Source organism: Podarcis liolepis, assembly GCF_965112155.1.
Source record: "Podarcis liolepis genome assembly, chromosome: 14".
Classification (NCBI taxonomy): domain Eukaryota; kingdom Metazoa; phylum Chordata; class Lepidosauria; order Squamata; family Lacertidae; genus Podarcis; species Podarcis liolepis.
The window spans coordinates 3,573,415-3,585,965 of NC_139569.1; the positions used below are offsets into that span (position 1 = coordinate 3,573,415).

The window sequence follows — 12,551 nt, forward strand, 5'->3', positions numbered from 1 at the left end:
GGGCAGTTTAAGGGAGTCCATGAAATCAGAGTCTAGGTAGTATAGCTTATTAGCGAGCACCATCACTTTTTTATATTGGAGGGGTAAGTCTCATTACGCCCTGGTAACTTTTTTGAGCAGGGCTGGAACTGGAACGTCCAGCACAGAATGTTGTGGTTCCTTTAGCACTTTAGCTTTAGATGGAATTGGAGATGGCTCTGCAGGGGGATCATTAAGCTCTAAGGTAGCGAAGGCTTTACCCAGGAAAGGAATGTAATGAGAATCCTGAAACAGCCAGTGGGAGGGTTGTTGGGGAGTTAGTGGGTTGTCACTCCATTCATCTTCATCTTGATCCATGAAAGCAAAAGGATCAGAGAAGTCAAGACTGTTGGGATTGTGCTCAGTCTTGGGTTACTAGATTAAGATCCTTTTACATCCCAAAGGGATTGAGACACTGGGTTCTGGTTGTAGACTGCAGTCTGGCTGAAGCAGATTCCATGGAATGTATGTTAGGTTGCCCAGAGTTGAGAGAGGGGCTTTTAGGCACTGTCTGTGCTTTCTTGCTGGCAGGTCTTGTCTGAGATGATGAAGAGGCTTTTAAAACAGGCAGAAATTCAGCTGTAAGCTGATGGAGGAGGGCCTGCTTGATTTGATTAAGCACATCCTCAGACAGGTATTCATAATAGCTGGAGGGGGAGGACCCCAGAAGAGCCCTGGTCCATATTAGTAGCTGGAGGAGAGGATTCTTCCTCATCTGATGATTCAGAGCGGCTATTGGAAAGTAGAAAATGTGTTTAAAGCCTTTTGCTTGCCTCTTTTCCTTTTCCCAGTTGGGATCTGCTTCAGAGGAGGGGGTAGTGGTCTGTTTCCCCCCAGTTATTTAGCCCTCCTAGCCTCTCCAGACTGATTATTATTTAAATGAATAATATTTTAAAAAGAAATCCCAAATGCTGAATCGGAATGGGTAGCAGGGGAATATAGCACACCCAATCGATATATGAGTGGGGTGGATGCAATCTGCTCTTAAGTGAAGATGTAAGGCTTTCCTTCTGGAGAAATGGCTCTAAAAAGCTCAATGAAGAGGTTTCCTTTTTGCAGAAGGGAAGAAATGGCTTTCGCGCCAAAAGACGTAGCTTGCATGTCTCTCCAGGCTTCCCCTTGCATTCCTCCTTCACTACAGCTGCTGTTGTAATGGAGAAATTCCCTTTTCTCCCTTGGCCAACCACTTACAGTGGGAGGGAAATGATGAAAATATTAAGATTCCTTTTTAAAGAACAGCAGAGAAAATGGGAAGTGGGTAGGTAGGGGAGCACACTCCTATAACAAGGAAATAAGCTGCAGAAAGCTTTAAACTTAATGATTAAATAAAAGTCTAAGAAGAAGTATTGAGCAAACTACTTTAGAAATACAAGATAAAATATTCTTTAAAAGGTAAAAGCCTGAAAGATCAGAGGGAGCTTGTGGCAACTGGCTGCACTTTGACCGGAAGGCAGGAGCAGAACTGCAGAACTACCTCCCACAAGGTTGCTGCCTGCCTTCAATCAAGGGGTGGTTCTGTCAACCCATCCTGCTGACCTGAACTGGGAATATGAGAACAGTTTTCACCTACTGCCAGAAGGATAACAAAGAGGGAACCAGTCTGGGAGCAGCCACTGAGAAGGCCTTATTCTGCATCCCCACCAAGCGTGCCTGGTAGGGGAGGACCAAGAGAAGATCTCTGCTGAAGATCTCAGAGCCCAAGCAGGTTTGTATAGGGAATTATGGTCCTTCAGATAGCCTGGCCCTAAGTTGTATAGGACTTTATAGCCTAACAACGTCAGATAGTATCAATAACCAGCTGACAAAGCATTGTAGGGTATTGAAAGCAAACTGTACTCTTCCAGGCATGTACTAATTCACAAAAATAGGCAATCAACTTGTCAGCAGAAGGTAAAAAATGCTGGAAAGATTCCACTCCAGCAGCCCTGGCCTCCATATAGGAGGGATTTGTAAATGTTATTCTGCAAAACAGAGATACAACAATAGTGTCCACGATTGTTCAACACATCATACATGGATGGCAAACTGTATGTAATGTTTTGCATGGAGGCAGTCAGCCCAAATACATCCATGCCTGGCAGGAATGCCAGTTCCCCTTTGGAACTGGGGAAAAACAACAAGATCTTGGTGGCAAGGGAAATTTCAATATGGCAGCGAATTATGGATAGCATTTCTAGCAATAGTATCCATATAGATCTAGCTCAGTTCCTAAACACTTGTGCAGCTGCTTGAAATTAGCTTTCTGGGTGACAAAAGAATATTGAATGATTGCTGGAGCATACAGCAGATATTCGTCTACATGACAAGAGAAGTGGAGAGAACAAGTCAATGCAGAATTTCCCCCGGAATTTTGCTTGACAGGAAGAAATCTTAAAGGTTATCAAGAAAGTGAGCAAAATGAAATGTCATTATTTCCAAGACAGATTTAAACATGGCACAACTCATAAAGCACTCTGATTTGGGGCTGCGCTAGATTTCCATCCTATTTGTTGAGCAAACCAATGCTGTATAAAGTTGAGTCACAGCAGAGAAATCCAATTCCCCCCTCAACTTTTATGTACCTTTTCTTCACATGAAAAAAACAATCTTATTGGAGCATTAATTTCATTTTTGTCAATCTGATCCATGGAGGCTAAGCAAATGCAAAATCTGCAGCCCCGCAACCCAGCATGAACTAAAAGCAGTTTGACAGGATGATACAGCTGGTCTAAGCCTGACCCTGGCATTGCAAAGTCTGTTCCACGGAGAATCTGGCCTGCCTTGCTTTGTTTTCTTCCCACTCCCTACATCTTAGCTGCTGGAATTCTCCATCAAAAATTAATGCAACAATATGTTTCAGACACTCCATCTGTAGCCTCAACATCTGCTGAGTCTGCCTCCCCATTAAAACCTCAAAGTGAAATCCTTTCTCCTCACCTGCCATTCCCTCCACTTTTGAGCACACCTTGATGGTAAATTATTGTTTAGCAAGATTTACTTCCTCAGTTGAAAACACCAAACAATAACTTTCTCTTCACAATGGTGATGAAAGGAAGACTGTACAGAGGGAGGGGGGATTGTAAATGAGCAGAGGGGAGATTGCTAAAGTAGGACAGCAACTTGGGACTAGTTCTTAAAAGGCGAGTGTTTCAAAGGGTGGTAAAACATTCTGTTAAAACAATAGATAACACATGAATCTGCCTTGTGCCCTGAGATCATCTGGGGTTCAGGTTCATTTGCTTATTGAGATTGGGATGGGGAGGCTGAAGAATGGGCCTTTTCTGGTGTGGCACCACTTTTTAGGCTGTGGCCACAAATCATGGTAAACCACAAATCCCAGCACAGGAAAAAAATCTCTCCACTCATGGAGGGAGGGAGGAAGCGAACCATCACCTCTTGCTTAACATTAGGTCTGGACTAGGGTTTGGTTTACTCCCGTGGTTTCTCTTCTGGTTCTACTGGCTGTAGTTTGCTGGAACAAAACAAACCGCAGTCCCTGGCTCAGACATAAGGCAACATTAGGGTCATGGTTCGCTTCCTCCATGCACTAACCACACCCCATTAAGGTTTTTTATGAGAAGGGATATAAATATATTTGATAAATGGTTCAGACTAATTTATTTGAATTACATGGTGGAGGCATTCAAAATGTTTGGGTAAGTATAATTTCTGATGAATAGGAATGCAGTTGGCACCAGAATAATAACAACAATTTTATTATTTGTACGCTGCCCATTGGACTGGGTTGCCCCAGCCACTCTAGGTGGCTCCCAACAAAATATTTATAACACAATAAAACATCAAATATTAAAAACTTCCCTATAAAAGGGGAAATACCACAAATGTTGTAGGATATTATTTTGGGTACTTAAATGTAGCACCATAGAACCCTTAATATTACCTCCTTCTAGAGTTTATATTATAAATAAGGCCAACTGAATCGCTAGACAAATTTGAGGAAGGAGCTATTTAATGCAATCTGGGCACCTCTGATGCCTTGGGACAAAACAGCTTGTTACTACAAATGGAAACTGGCTAGGCCAACATGACATCCTTATATTTCAAATTAATTACAATATAACCAAACCAAGAATTAAATTTCAGCCCCCTCACTACTTTAATCTTATCAACAGGACAATGGGTTCCTTCCTTTACATTTGCAGTGCTTGGGAGGACGATTTATCTTCGTTAAATAATAATTGGCTTTATTATCTTTTGACTCTTCAGAACCACAGGCTGGCAAGGTTTTTAAAAATTTCATCAATCTTATTTTGCGTTTTTCAAAGCTGGCACTGAAAGCTTGGAGGGAAGACGTCAAAGCCTGCAAAACACATTGTATCTCCTAACATTATGAATTGGGCTCGAGAATATCTAATTTACTAATACATCTACTAAAGTGACAGGCACCTCTATATTTCATAACTTGAACAAGGAATTCCAGAAGCAAAGACCTGAATTGCAGTTTCAGATGATTAGTGTTGCAACAGGATTCCAACCTTCCAAAAACACTTACAAATGCTCACCTTTTGCAAACTTGCTTTTTCAGCCATTTACTCAATCTACACTTCTTGTGTCTTTCCACAAAGTGTTTGAAGATACACAGAGATATAATGTCGCATTGTTAACACTTCTAAAGTTGGGATACTGTATATTGGTTAAGAGATACATATCAGGCTCTGAATTTTGCTCTAGACATAATTGTCCATCAGAGGGGCCAGGATTGAGGATTGAGGGGACCCAACATGACGTGACATTGCACACAGGGCTCTCTGAACATTGAGGAAGTCCAGCCCCCTCAAAAAAAAGATTGGGGGGAGGGCACAGTGCCTCAGCCCCCAGGAGCCAACGCTCTTGTTGTCCATCCCCTACGGGGTGATTTGGGTGACAAGTCTTGTTTTTTTCTGGCTTGTAAATTCATCTGGGGGCCTATATTGTTAGCCGCTCTGAGCCCAGGGTTTGGCTGGGGAGGGTGGAATATAAATAAAATTTTATTATTTTTATTATTTTTATTATTTTTATTATTATTATTATTATTATTATTATTATTATTATTATTATTATTTATTTTGTTCATCCCTTGTTTCCTTCTGCTTGTCACTGTGCAGATTAGTACCACCACAGGTTTTGACTGGAATCCTGGCCACACCTTGCTCTGCACTATTTCAAGGAGGTGTCCCTGAAAACGCACAGTATATCCTGTCCATCACATTGTTTTGCTGTTTCACTTTTTCTTCTTCTTACCTACCCCTTTCTGACCCTTTCCACTACATTGCGCCACAGTTGCACATGCCTTCATTTTTCTACTGCTTTTTTGAGGGGGGGTTCTTGTCTTCCTGCACACAAGCCCACAATATCATGTTGTTGCTTCTCTCCCCCACCCTCCTTGCCCCTCCTGGACAAAGCCCACATCTTTGCAGGCTCAATGGACTGAAATGAACACACTGTTAAGAGCTGGTCAACAGTGGGGCGGACTCTGCTTCACTAGAGCTTCCAAAGCAGAGGTTAGATGGCCATCAGCCAGGGATTTTTTAGTTGTGATTCCTGCTTCACCGGGGGCTGGACTAGATGAACCTCAGGGTCCCTTTCAACTCTACACTTCTACAATTCTAGTATTCCTGCCTGGTTGCAATCCTGTTCAGCTTTATTCATGTCTGTTGAGTTTAGTACATTTATTGTTTCCTTTCTTCTCAGTTTCAATCTCAAGGCACACACCATTATATTGTTTTCTTAAAAAAAATATATAGGTTAACACCTTAAAAGCATTTCAGCCACTCCACTACTCAAATATCATCAAAGCAGTTCTTATCAAGATTATGACCTTTTCATTGGCAAAAAAAGGCCTCAGATTTCAGTTTCTCCTGTTATTCTCTAAATCATTATCTCCCCACCCTCACCCCTATTAGTCAAAAGACCACCTGTGTGGACTTCAAATCCCACTTTTATTTCCCCCCTCTTCATTTTGTTTTCTTCGCTATATGTCCATGCCATTCTTTGTAGCCTACGGTGTGTTGCAAATGTTTTATTCACATGGCCACAGACTGACTATTCCCAAATGTTAATTAAGATCAGAAAATGAGCTGCAGAGTGCATTAGTGGTTATGTAATACAGACCATTAAAGCCTGCTTTATAAATGAATGTCATTAAATTCTAAGTATAGCTGTTTTTCCTCTGCTGCCAGGGGGGAAAAAATGAGAGACACGGCACCTTTTATTCAAGATTTTTCAGGCAACTTAGCAAGGTGGAGGGGAATGTAATTATCAAACCCATTTTGTAATGTAAGAGAAGAAGTCTGTGCCAAAAGCTGCAAGGTTTTCTGGGTTTGGCTCCTCATTATGTGACCTTAGCTTAGTTCATCCCTAACATTGAGCCAAACCATGGTTTAGCATGAACACTCAAGCTCACCGAGACGCAGGTCATGCCTGCTTGGTTCTCCCTCTTGTTCTGCTGCTGCTGCACCATTGGAAGTATAGTCATGGTTTTGGTTATTGTGCCATCTAAACGTGGGCTTGTGGTTTCTTTTATATTGAAGTTTTTGAGCTATTGTTTAGGGAAATTGCCAAAAATGACACTGCTCACATGGGTTGCCATCTATCTAGAATTAAGCGATATCTGCCCGGACACTGTTTCCGATGGCCGATTACCAACTATGTCTGGGAGATTGCGTATGGCAACCTTTTGGCATGAGGAGGTTGGTATAAGCAGTAATAGGAGCAGCTACATAAGTTAGTATGAAACTAACTTCAGTTCTGCAACCAAAATATGTGAATGGCTTGCAAATCCTATGCCATTTAAAAAGCACATCAGCCAGAAATAGCTATATAGAATCCGTGAAGATAGACAATTCTAAAATGTGTGGAGAAGTCTACACCTCACGCCCATCTTACAGAACAGCTGGATCATGACACTTATGCCACTCCCAAGGTCCCAATAAGCTCTGCTTGGCATTGTTTTTTCCATGGCAACCCTGCATTTCTTATGCGGCTGACCAGCAGGCCTAGTTCAATCTGTTGTTTCTTTAGCAAAACACTTGCATATTTAACTAACTGCTCTTGATTATCACTGGACTGCTCAACAATTCATTTTTAGAAAATAGACATTAGGTAAGTAGATGCTTTGGTCACCAAAAAGCAAGCATTTCACCTTTTAAATTATATGTATTAATCATTTTTTTTTTCTAAAAAGAAAGAATTAACAGTAGATGCTGGGCATAAAAAATACAGAATGTTCGTGTGATATAAACCAACCACAGAAGCAGTTGATCTGAAATGGTATGAAATCAAGAGCAGCAAAATACCAGTAACTCATGAAGAGAAAACATAAACAGACTTCTGTTTAGAACAGGTATTTAAAAGCACCCCTTCAAAGCTATTCTTTTTCTTTTGCGATACAAACTGTTTAATGCAACCCTTTCCTTTTGGTGATCTTTGCTGAGAATAGTTTCACTTGTACAAGGTACTTTTTAAAAATGGAGGAGAAAAGTGTCCACTATACGAACACTGTAACACACCTTTTAAAACCTACCGTATATTAACCCATTAATAAGGAAACCAATTTCATTTTGCCTTACTTGCTTCACAACATCTGAACAACATAAAACTGGAACAAAATGCCTGTTTCAATCCATCATCTTTTGGAATCTGTGAATATATCAAGGATGATTCCCTGCCTAGTAATTTTTTGGCTTTCGCACCTTCACATGTTCTAATTCAGATCATACAGCAGGATGCCCATTATCTCATTATCTGAGCCATAGTTTGCACAAACCTCTAATCACACAGACCCACTATCTATGTCTCCTGTAGGTAAGGTTTAAAATGAAACTGCACTGGTTTAAAGGACCCAAGGATCTGCTAGGAGGCAGGTATACCATAGTGCAGTAGCTTCCTCAATCATCAGCATATTAGGGCCATACTTCCGCTTGCCCCATGACAAGGAAGCACAGGTCCAAGGGGTTTTCTGCTTGACCCACACTTTCCACGCATGGATCTGAGTGATTTTCCCCTTGCCCTGTTCCTTTCCCATGGAAAACCCACAACACATTGCAAATGCTTCCTTTAGGGCACGAATTATGATAAAAGCCACATCTAGATGCTTCAAGTGAGTGATATTGAATGTATGCGCTGGGTGTGTGTGATGTGGTCATCACTTCAGTTAAGAAGTCGTCATAGAAAAATACTAATAGCATCAGCTTTTCAATGCACACAAAAGAAAAGAATGCAAAAGTCCAGCTTTAAAAAATACCGATTGATTAAAGAGTTTTCATTCAAAAGGGCATCCAAATGTGTGGCTTTTTTGGTATGAATTTCTGCAAGGAAAGTGACAGGTTTAAACCCTGAGACTGACTCTTCTTTGCTTAATGCACACTTAGAATCCGCTAATCAAAGAAAGGCTGAATTCCTTCCAGGGTCTTGCTTTTTGTAGGTAATACTGCTACCTCCAAAATCGCTGCTAAAGCTATTTTTTTGTGGGGGAAATGTCTCTCCATGGTACACATGTCATCCTTTTCAGAAAACATTTTTCAAAATCAGTACTCACCTGTCACACTCAGGTAAATAAATGGGCTTGTCTTATTCTCTCCGTTTTTTTCATTGACTGCCTGGACATAGTAGCACCCAGCATCCGCTGCTGATGTTGCAAGAATGACCAACTGATTCTCTAGTGTGATGGTTCTATTTGGAGGAAAAGGCAAAACAGGGTTTGTTAAATTAGGACAAGAAGACTAAAGTTGCAAAATATATCTCTCAAATCTGGCAGGCTTGCAGAGGAAATCCCTCTCACACTGCCTGGAAATCATTGAAGTTCATTGATCTCTCTTTCTTTAGATTTTTTATGATTTTTAATTTGACAGAGGCCAGAATCTAGAACACTCAGGAATGGGCAATGACTTCTTTATACACAGTGGGGTTTTTGAATATATTTATTTTAACCCCATGCTATATCAGAAACTGCTTTTGAAACTCACCTTGATTTTAAAAGCAATTCATCATTCAGCATGAAAGGCAGCTGCTTGAAAAACACAACCCAGTGTACACATAGTTCTGCAATTCTTTGCACACTAGCTATAGAAAGATTAAAAGGAGCACCTAAAGCAAACTGCATGAAGCACTGGAGATCTGTATTCAGATAAAGGTTGTATTTTTACCTTTAAGCAGCTTCTAGGGTTCTGATTTTGAAGTAGATATGCTGTGCAATAGGTGGTTTAATCTTTTCCTTCTGCTGTTTTCTAAATCTAAGTTCCATCCCTATGGATCTAATAGCAGGTGGGAGTGGAAGAGACATGATTTAGATCAAGAAAACAGCACAGAGGTAAAGTTATCCCGTCCCTGAGCACCAGTGGCAAAGATCCAGTGGCAAAGATTTTTGTATTTAAATGTTGGCAAATGCAAACAAATATCTTCTGCATCTTGGGAAGTTTGACTCTTAGTGACACCATCAAGCTCTAATATTTAATTCAAACAATTGAATCCAGTCATCCCAGTAAATACTATTTCATTGCAAAGACAACAACAGCAGCAATACAGGAAGAGCTACCCTATGGCTTCTTCAGACAGACCTGCTTCTTAAGCATTCATCCTTATTTGCTTGTCCAAATCCTATTTTAAGGTTATATGATATTCACTGTTTGTTGAGCACTTGTTCTGATTTCCTTCCAGGAAGATTACACAACAATGAACAATCATCCTGATTTTTTGATTGCATAGGAGTGATATGTCTTTCCATCAATTTCCTCATCACATTCCTAACTGCAAAAAGACTATTGTTGCTTTTAAAGTGAATTTGTTGTGCCAGACTAATTGAGTACTGTACTTAATTACTCAAATTTAAATTTTGCAATCTGCAATCAAACTCCTCTTGCAAAATACTTACAGCTCAGAGGTAACCTTATGAAATGTCACTGTTAAGAGAATGCTAATGTCCATTTCTGGGGAAGTGAGAATGTGTGGAGACAGATCAAAGTCATCAGAATCTCAGGAGATACAAATGTATGGCCTATGAAGCGTCATATACCAAGAGCTGCAGCAAATAGCTAATTAACATGCTTAGCTCAAAGAAGTTATAGAGAAAAGGAAGAGCAAAGCTGCTTCTGACAGCTGTAATTGTACCACCTCCTAAGTTAGGGCCCATCCACACTTTTGTTTGTCCTGTGATTTCACATGATTTCAAGTCATGGGTACGAGAGGGTCATTTGTTTGTTTCTGTCCTGCCACTTTCCCCAGAAACTAGATTCCCCAGTCTACTGCTGAATCAGAACAAACTTCCATCCGCAGAAAACCCAACTGATGTTTGTTCTGATTTAGCAGTAAACAGTAGTTTTTCCTAGGGAAAGTGATGGGGCAAATAATAATAATAACAACAACAATAAAACTTCTCAGCCCCATGACCTGAAATCACTTGAAATAACGAGATAAACGGCAGTGTGGGTAGGCCCTTAGCATGGCATCTTCTCAGAGGAATCAGCAAAGTCTAGTATAAATTTGCCCTTTCTTGTAAGAAATGCTTCTATAAACCAGTCCTTGTAAAATTGCTCTAGCCTTTTACATCCGCTTGCCTGCAACACTAGACTTTCCACATTTACTCAGCAATCAACCTCCAGTTTTAAATTAAAATCTATAACAATTGATGGACAAATCATTGTCAAAGAGTTTTCCAGCACGCTTCTTCAAAAAGCAGAGGCCACAGAGGGGAAGAATGGGGACGATGCATGATTTGTGTTTGTTATCTTGACTTCTGGGAGAAATGATGCTACCTTTAAGTTGTAACCAATCTCTCAGAGGCTGCGATGGTCTGTGCTGTAGTAACCATCTCTTCAGCACATCTCTTGATTGCATTCATCTCTTGAGTACATTCATATATAGTGCTAATGCTACTGCAACCTGTTCAGCGGCGGCAGCAGCACTTGGAGAAGGCACAAGAGAGCACTCAAGTGGCTCCTGCTGCTGCTTGGAGGGAACATTCCATTATATGTCTTAATAAATGTGCACAATCTTAGTGGTATTTTGTAACTTGGAGACTATGTGCCCATATTGATAACTCCCCTCAGATCTCCAAGACCTATGCTATGTTCTCAGCCAGGCAGGTGTAACTCTGCTTGCATGGAATGATGGAGAGGAACTAAGTGGTTGGTGGTGATGTGCCTTTGGTAAGGAGGTGCCAAGGAGGGCAGTGGGACAATGTTAGCATCAGCAAAAGGTGACTTATTGGTGGCCCAGAAAAGACTTTGGAATAAGCGAAGCTCCCACACAGAGGGCTTGCTCACACTTCCGCTTGCCCTGTGCCTAGAACGCAAGGGGCCAAGCAGTTTACCCATGCCCCATTCCTTTCACAGGGAAAATCCACTCTTTAGTGCTAAACCAGAGCAAATGTCAATCCAGAGAAAACCCAAAGTGCTTTTTCGTCCGAGTGCGGTTTCCCCCCTGGGAAAGGAGCAGAACAAGAAAAGTGGATAAGCTCTGAAAGCAGGTGGTTAGGAAGGATTTTTTTAAAAAAAAATGGAGGGCTGGGATTGCAATTAAGGTAAAAGTTGACAGAGACTATATTGTTGGACAAGATACATTACTTCAAAGATTCCTGAATTTCAGGGGGTTTGACTAAATGACCTTTGGGGTACCTTCCAACTCTACAGTTCTATGATTCTACCTAATAAGCCCTAATTTTAAGGGGTCTGCATATATGGAAGACAGAAAAATAAGACAGAGAATGTTTTAACTGGAGTGGGGTTTCCAACTGGGAAAGTTTTAATTTGAACACAGTTAAATTAAATACAATATATTCAAATACAATTTATCTATTTGCCCTTCCACAGAAAGAGTAATTCTAAGTATGTTGGCACCAGCGGGGATTAGTTTTTTAAAAATGGCTCTTAGACATGAAAGGTGGCTGATCCAATCCAGTCTCAGGGATGGAGTGAAGAGATCCACCTTTTCCTTGCCTTCACAGAAAGTATTGTCACCCCACCCCACCCCAATTAAGGAAAATCAAGATACTACAGTAAACCTGCTTCATATTACGCATACACCTAAAAAGGTAAAGGTAAAGGACCCCTGACAGTTAAGTCCAGTCATGAATGACTCTGGGGTTGTGGCGTTCATCTCGCTTTACTGGCTGAGGGAGCTAACGTTTGTCCGCAGACTATTTTTCCAGGTCATGTGGCCAGCATGTCTAAGCTGCTTCTGGCTAAACCAGAGCAGCACACGGAAACGCTGTTTACCTTCCTGCTGGAGCAGTACCTACTATATTTATCTACTTACACTGGCATGCTTTCGAATTGCTAGGTTGGCAAGAGCTGGGACTGAGCAATGGGAGCTCACCCCATCACGGGGATTCGAACCGCCGACCTTCTGATCGGCAAGTCCAAGGTTCAGTGGTGTAGACCACAGCACCACCCGTGTCTAGTATGTATGTATGTATATCATACATCTAGTATGTCTTAAATCCCTACTGAGTTCATTAGGACTTACTCCCAGCTAAGTGTGTATAGGGTTGTAGCGTAAATCAAGATAATATTTAAATAAAAGTAATTTATGGTATTGCCTTGGGATGATTATCTTATATG

General features: G+C 41.0%; 1 protein-coding gene across 8 annotated transcripts in view; it reads right to left on the reverse strand.

Annotated features, from left to right (window-relative positions):
- Nucleotides 1-12,551, reverse strand: part of SDK1 (sidekick cell adhesion molecule 1) — a 596,711-nt gene that overhangs the window by 351,210 nt on the left and 232,950 nt on the right. For all 8 annotated transcript variants that reach the window (XM_083474661.1, XM_083474660.1, XM_083474664.1 and 5 more), the window contains exon 6: nucleotides 8,534-8,667. In XM_083474661.1, coding sequence (XP_083330787.1) covers nucleotides 8,534-8,667 — 134 coding nt within the window. The remainder of the gene's footprint in view (nucleotides 1-8,533; nucleotides 8,668-12,551) is intronic.